The sequence below is a fragment of the Mya arenaria genome, chromosome 16 (genome assembly GCF_026914265.1).
Source record: "Mya arenaria isolate MELC-2E11 chromosome 16, ASM2691426v1".
Taxonomy (NCBI): domain Eukaryota; kingdom Metazoa; phylum Mollusca; class Bivalvia; order Myida; family Myidae; genus Mya; species Mya arenaria.
This window is the reverse complement of record NC_069137.1, coordinates 33,168,750-33,177,275: the sequence shown is the minus strand read 5'-3', so window position 1 is coordinate 33,177,275 and position 8,526 is coordinate 33,168,750. Positions and strand designations below refer to the sequence as shown.

The 8,526-nt window shown below is 37.2% G+C and overlaps 1 protein-coding gene across 1 annotated transcript in view; it reads left to right on the top strand.

The window, feature by feature from the left end:
* Positions 1-1,502: 1,502 nt before the first annotated feature.
* Positions 1,503-8,526, top strand: part of LOC128221566 (serine-rich adhesin for platelets-like) — a 62,054-nt gene continuing 55,030 nt past the window's right edge. Inside the window, exons 1-2 of the mRNA XM_052930171.1 lie at positions 1,503-1,756; positions 3,850-7,459. Coding sequence (XP_052786131.1) covers positions 1,635-1,756; positions 3,850-7,459 — 3,732 coding nt within the window. The 5' untranslated portion in view covers positions 1,503-1,634. The remainder of the gene's footprint in view (positions 1,757-3,849; positions 7,460-8,526) is intronic.

Genomic DNA, 8,526 nt, shown 5'->3' with positions numbered 1-8,526 from the left:
TGAACGTATGAACGGTTATCTGAAATAACCCAAACACAATAATCAAGACACATACATCATATACACAATAATAATCCAAATAATGCAATTAACATAGCAAATAGATGTTCACAGAGTATTTCAGGACATTCAAAAATACTTAAAGTTACGAAAATGCTCTGAAGCTTTGTAGCCATCAACAATTGCCTTAACTAACCTTTCCGTTATATATTGTAGATTAACTTCATTTATAAAAAACAAAAATGTTACAAAATATAACTTACTAAACATTGGTACGTATTCCGATTTATTTAACAAAGCCCAAACATTCATTCATGTCTTTTCACTCGCACCTCTCTTACTGACCAAATTTACTTTCGCCCAGAGCCCTCGCAGCTGCCAGACAATCAAAACACAAAACATTCTCATGGTAACCATGCTAAATATATTTTGTATACGTATCTTGCATATCCCAAGTAAATAATCTAAACAATGGGTCTGATTAATTTGTTCTATTATTACTACAATGAATCATACTCGTTAGCGACCTATAAACCTGATGAATTTAATAAACATATTCCTAGCTGCGGCACAACTTGTGTTTGTAAAATGAGTGTCGCATACAACTATTCTCTTGTGTTAGTACATACTAACAACATTTTAACCAATATTAAATGAATAGTATACACTATTACCATTCAAATCAATTCGCGTAAAGCGTTGACAGGCTATCGACCTGCCACAATTTGTGTCATAGTCTTGTTATGCTGAATGAAACGGAATATTTCTCAGTTTGTCTCAGTAATTGCAGACCAATATTTAGATCATGTAGCATAATGCGTAGCGTATGCATATTTAAAAAACAACCGATATAAATCTGTTTCTTTTGTCCCCGAGGGACATATGTCAGTAAGGGCATTATAAAGATACATGTGCATAAAAAATCAGGGAATAAATAGCATGTGGGTCATTCGAACCAGAGGTATTTTGCGTTGTAGAAAGAAGCTTTAAACATAAACCTTATTAGTATGTCCCGTGCGTTTTGCTGGGATGCATTTGGTTTAGCTGGCATACCCTGGTAGTAAATTCTCATTGATAATCAACATTAAACTCTAAAAGTGTTCGCGAAGGAAATTATGAGCGAACATTTACTATCTTTAGATGTTTATGTTAATAAATATGGTTTACAATTACATGACTATACTCACAAAACGTTGCAGACCGAAAGCCATTCAACGCCTTAAGCGCTTTGATTATTTATACAATGTACCACCACTATGGACCGAGGAACCCACATACATTTAAAACTTAAGTGTGGAAATATAGGGTATATTTTAAAGTAATAAGAAACGAAAGTAGAATGTTATTTTCTGATATTACGACTTGTTTAATTGTTTAACTATTTATGGACCGTTTCAGAAAACAGATGAGTCATATTTTACTAAATAAGAAGATAACATTATATGCTATACTTGTTAACATTTCGTTACTATTTGAAACACCTGAAGTGAATCATTTAAAAAGTCGGCTTAAATATGCGGAATTTAAGTAGATGATATCATACTGAATATATTACTAACGGTTTTAGTGTATGGAGTAAAAGATAAACTGTGATCTATAGTTATGTCCTGTATTAACAGAAATTACCTTTAATCATGGAATTAAAGCCTTCAGAAATATATTATTCCCAGGACTCCATAAACAATGTATTTAACGAAAGAAGTCAACATAGCTACAAACTCATTGGAGAAACTTTGGATGATATATGTGAAGAGAGGTATTATTAAATTTATGGCTTGAGTTAAAAGTCGTTTCGTTTTAGGTTTTCGTTTGAATGTTCAAACATCATTCAGTTTATAAATGATGATAAAACATAAAACAATAAAGATCTTAATACACATTATCGCGTGACAACATGCAGAATGTATTATTGAATCATGTAGCGATACATCGGGTATATTTTGAACACACCAAATTGAACATTGATCTAAATGATATCGAAAGAAGGAATTCTTTTTGCAGAAAATATGGGAGTATATCCAAAACGGATAAAAATCTGCATGGAGTAGAAACTGAAGTAATATTTCAATTATGTATCCAAATTTTGTTAAAACAATCATTTTTATTTCCACACGTAATAAAGCAATCAATAAAATCGATCATTCATTACTACTACTACTACTTCTACTACTACTACTACTACTACTACTACTACTACTACTACTACTACTACTACTACTACTACTACTACTACTACTACTACTACTACTATTACTACTACTACTACTACTACTACTACTACTACTACTACTACTACTACTACTACTACAACAACTACTACTACTACTACTACTACTACTACTACTACTACTTCTACTACTTCTACTACTACAACTACTACTACTACTACTACTACTACTACTACTACTACTACTACTACTACTACTATTACTACTACAACTACTACTACTGCTACTACTACTACTACTACTACTACTACTACTACTACTACTACTACTACTACTACTACTACTACTACTACTACTTCTACTACCACCTACACCACCACAACCACCACCACCACTACTACTGTCACTGCCACTGCTAATACCACTACCACTTCCACTACTTCTACTACTACTACTACTACTACTACTACTACTACTACTACCGTATTTTTTGTATTCTGATAAAGAGAATAGCATTATTTTTGTTTTAGTATTGGTTTACTGATACATGCACACTTTATCATTGATCGGCTTTTTTTTTTAACTTAATACATGTTGGATTCCGATAAGAATTTCAGAAAATGATAACTGATTAGCGCATACACTCGGATAACGAATACTATTAGGACAGACATGATCTGTAATGATGTGTCTCTGTTTAAAGCCATCTGAAATATATTACTCACAGGATTCAGTCAACAATGTATTTGATAGAAGGTCACAACTCAGCAAAATACTAATTGGTGAAACTCTGGATGATATTTATGAGGAAAGGTTGGTTTCGTATCATATTGTATTTTTATTTTCAAACAAATTAATGTACTAAGTCATCCCTCAAATATTGGATCATTGTTAATGGGTAAAAAAGCAATAGATAAACGAGAATCACATTTGTGAGCCGACCTTTGGATATAAATGAGAGTGGTTTTTGTTGAAACCAGTTTCTTGAATAATTGACCTTCTCTAAATAATACATCAAACGTTAGGGTAAGCACACAGCTTTTCTAAAAATCAACAATTAAATAATTATGAAAGATTATCCTACATATCTTACTTAAGATACTGTAAAAATACTTCCGGAAGTAGGATGATTGGATTGAATGCTAGAATGAAATTATTTGGTGATCAAATATGTATACATGCGTATAATGCTAACGCACGTTAGCATAATTGTTGTATTTGTAAACCGTAAAAATAATAAATAAATTTAAACAAGTATTTGCGCTTATATTAATGAAGTATCTTCAACAAAAACTGATGTCTGTACGATGATCTGCTAAAAGGATTTGTTTAGAAGTGTTCTCAAATTACATATATATGCTGCAATAACAATTATATATTCCTTTTATTAAAATATTTTCAACATGTAATAACGACGTTATCTCGACCTGATGTTCTATATTTGTAGATATTTGAGAAAATAACTGCATGCTGGATGCAATGAAGGTCCTGATCTGTACTTTATTTGCATAATATGCCGTTTAAATGAGACATTTTTGTTAAACCAATCATACTGTGCTTTGGAAAACATGCCCCGTGTCCATTTGTAGAACGGTCTGCACAGCTAATTAGGTCAAGAACGCAACTAATATTTTCTGCTTTATGAAAACATTAATTGTTGATATATTCGTATATTTCATAGATGCAGCGTCTTCAAAATACCTCTAATTTTCGTGAAGTCAGTACGCCAAAAATGGATAACAGCGGACAATCGTCGACTGTGGATGTTTAAACACCTAGAGCGTCTCGGGAAAATAGAAACGATCAACGTGCGTCTAACCAGATACATACCAAAACAGAAAATGAATTCAAAAAACGGTGGAGTGTCTATTAAAGTGAGAGGATCCCCAGGTGGGAGCTGGTATTTGAAACCCGATAAACTAATTACATCTGAGCCAGAGGCACATAAGACTAACATACTTAAAGAACAGTCAGTGAGTGTTTCAAATGATCTGCGACACCGTCGTCCGACATTAGCTTGGTCTGAATCACATGATAGTGAAGATGAAATAAAGTCATCCAGCTGTATGCCATTGTCTGAAACGGCCATTATTACTCGCAAAGAACGATATGTCGTTACCGGTCAAAATATGCAGATACCTTATGAAACGGGTAAAGAGACACAAACAATTCAACGAGCAGCTTCATCAATTTATCATATGTCTCCGTCGAACGCTGTAAATCAAACTATAATTCAAGGGCATAGACCAGTATATGAGACAGATACTTTGAAATCACAGAGTTCAGCTGCTAGTGATGAGGTACTACGAAAAGCAACAACACGCCAGGTAAAAGGTTTAAGAAAAACAACTGAATTTCCAACCCAATTTCTCGACCAAAACTCCGATAGCAATGATGAACTTCTCATACAACCTACCCTCACCATCACGCAAAACACTGACAACTGCGGCAGAAGGTCTGTGAGACATTCCTCGTTAGCAAACAACTCCGAACATGACGAACAACTGATAGAACGTATTCGCGCAATTGCTTTAGACAACGACAGCCACCACAGAAGGGCTGTTAAAAGATCTTCAACAGAAAGCCAATCCGAAAGAGAAGATGAAAGCCTTTTCAGAAGGACTATGAAAGATTTCCCGACAGCCAGACAATCTGTACAAGACGAATCACTTAAACAACGTAACACTGCCGCTGTCATAGCCCGAGAAATCGATAGACACGACAGCAGAGATGTTCCACGAACCTCTGCAGCAACCAAATCCGTACAGGACGAATCTTTTATATCGAGTACCAGGGCAATCTATAAAGACGACTACAACAACGTCAAAGCCGACAGACATGGCATCGGGGCTGTTACACAATCCTATGCAGAAAGCAAATCCGGACACGACGAATCACGTATACCGAGTACCCACACTATCGTTCGAGATTCCCCCAACCACGACAAATATAGAGGGGCTGTTAAACAATCCTCGGCAGAAAGTCATTCCGTACAGGATAAAACATTTATAAAGAATACCCGCCCAAATCAACGAGAAAACGAAAGCTTAATCAAAATCAGTGTTAAACAATCATTGACAGCAAGCAAATCCGTGTATGATTCACCTACAAAACATACACACGTTGTCGACCAAGATACCGGCAGACACCACATAAAGACTGGTAAACAACAATCGGCAGCAGGCCTTTCCGTATATGACGTTTCACCTTCACAACATGCACGCGATGTCAACCAAGATACTGACATACATAACAGAAAGGCTTTTAAGCAAAAATTGGCGCAATGTCAATCGATACAGGACGATACGCCTATACAACATACACACGCTGTCGACCAAGATACCGAAGGACACTACAAAAATACTGATAAACAATCATTGACGGCAAGCCCTTCTGTACAGGACGATTCACATAAACAACTTACACGAGTAATCTACCATATTACCGACAGACACCACCAAAAGAATGTTGAACATTCTTTGGCAGCAGATCAATTCGTGTATGACGATTCGCGTACACAGCATACACACGTTGTCGACCAAGATACTGACAGACACTACAGAAAGCCTGTTAAACTATCATTGACAGCAAGCCAATCGGTACAGGACGATTTACGTACACCACAAACACGTGTTATCGACCAAGATACCGAAAGACACTGCAGAAAGAACGTTGAACATTCATTGGCAGCAAGCCAATCCGTGTATCACGATTCACCTACACCAAATACAAACGTTGTCGACCAATATACCGAGAGACACCATAGAAAGGCTGGTAAACAACTATTGGCAGAAATCCAATCCGTGTCTGACAAATCACCTACACATCATTCAAACGTTGTCGACCAAGATACCGACAGAAACTACAGACAGGCTGTTAAACCATCAATGACAGAAATCCTGTCAGTGTATGACAAATTACCTACACAACATACACACGGGGTCGACCAAGATACCGACAGACATAACAGAAGTGCAGTTAAAATCTCCTCAGCAGCAAGTCATTGTGTAAAGGGCAAAACACTACTCATGAGTACAAGGGATGACGAAAGACATAACAGCAAGGCTGTTAAACAATCCTCAGCAGCAAGCCGTGCCTTATATGACGATTCATCTTTACGACATAAACGCGTTGTCGACCACGATATCGACAAACATAACAGCAAGGTTGTTAAACAAGCCTCGGCAACAAGCGTTTCCTTTTATGACGATTCATCTTCACAATATATACGCGTTGTCGAACAAGATACCGACAGACATAGCAACAAGGCTGTTAAAAAATCCTCGGCAACAATCCGTTCCTTATATGACGATTCATCTATACGACATACACGCGTTGTCGACAAAGATACCGACAGATATAGCAACAAGGCTGTTAATCAGTTCTCGGCAACAGTCCGTTCCTTACATGACGATTCATCTATACGACATACACGCGTTGTCGACAAAGATACCGACAGATATAGCAACAAGGCTGTTAATCAGTCCTCGGCAACAATCCGTTCCTTATATGACGATTCATCTACACGACATACACGCGTTGTCGACAAAGATACCGACAGGTATAGCAACAAGGCTGTTAATCAGTCCTCGGCAACAATCCGTTCCTTATATGACGATTCATCTACACGACATACACGCGTTGTCGACAAAGAAACCAACAAACATAGCAACAAGGCTGTTGAACAATATTCGACAACAAGCCGTTCCTTACATGACGATTCATCTACACCACACACACGCGTTGTCGACCACGATACCGACAGACATAGCAACAAGGCTATTGAACAATCCTCGACAACAAGCCTTTCCTTATATGACGATTCATCTACACCACATACACGCGTTGTCGACCAAGATATCGACAGGCATAACAGCAAGGCAGTTAAACAAACCTCGACAACAAGCCTTTCCTTAAATGACGATTCATCTACACGACATACACGCATTGTCGACCTAGATACCGACATACATAAAAGCAAGCCTGTTAAACAATCCTTGACGTCAAGCCTTTCCTTATATGACGATTCATCTACACCACACACACGCGTTGTCGACCAAGATATCGACAGGCATAACAACAAGGCAGTTAAACAAACCTCGACAACAAGCCTTTCCTTATATGACGATTCATCTACACGACATACACGCATTGTCGACCTAGATACCGACATACATAAAAGCAAGCCTGTTAAACAATCCTTGACGTCAAGCCGTTCCTTATATGGCGATTCATCTACACCACATACACGCGTTGTCGACCTAGATACCGACAGGCAAAGCCACAAGGCTGTTGGGCAACAATCCGTTCCTTACATGACGATTCATCTACACGACATACACGCGTTGTCGACAAAGATACCGACAGATATAGCAACAGGGCTGTTAATCAGTCCTCGGCAACAATCCGTTCCTTATATGACGATTCATCTACACGACATACACGCGTTGTCGACAAAGATACCGACAGATATAGCAACAAGGCTGTTAATCAGTCCTCGGCAACAATCCGTTCCTTACATGACGATTCATCTACACGACATGCACGCGTTGTCGACCACGATACCGACAGATATAGCAACAAGGCTGTTAAACAATCCTCGGCAACATGCCGTTCCTTCTATGACGATTCATCTACACCACATACACGCGTTGTCGACCAAGATACCGACAGACATTACAGCAAGACTGTTAAACAATCCGCGGCAATAAACCGTTATGCGTAAATATCTGCAAACCAATGATAAAAGTTTGCTGACAAAAGATCATATCGCAGATTTTCATATTATCGTTCGGAAATTAATGTTTTATGGCTTAAATCGTTACTAACGGTTTAAGGAAAATGCATAAAACATCATTTTTTTAACTTAAATATTAAATTCTGCGATCTAATATTTGTCAGCAGTCTAATATAACTGGTTTCCATGCATATCCGCAAAAATCGGCTCGTTCCAAGGCAAAAAATAAAAAAAAGTTGTCAAAACGTTTAATCCGTGAGAGTGCAGCTTTAAATTAATCTTATCAACCAGCAATATAATATCTAGTGTTTTTAAGTTTGTTTTTCGATTACGCATATCAGTGTATCAAACATGGCATTTAATCAAACAAACAACGAATCTAGTACGTATACTTATATGATTGCAGGTACCCTATTTTCATTTGTGTGAAATTTGCCTCCTAAAAACATGTTAACGGAATTGATGTTTTGGGACGGACTAATTACTAATTGTGCAAGAAGTAATATAACAATCAAGCCCTTGTGCCCTTACAAGATCGCAAAACATGTGAGGTCAGATAAGATTTCATTTCAAATAATGGAATACCTACAAATTGATCGTTCAGTGTATGTGAATCTGCGA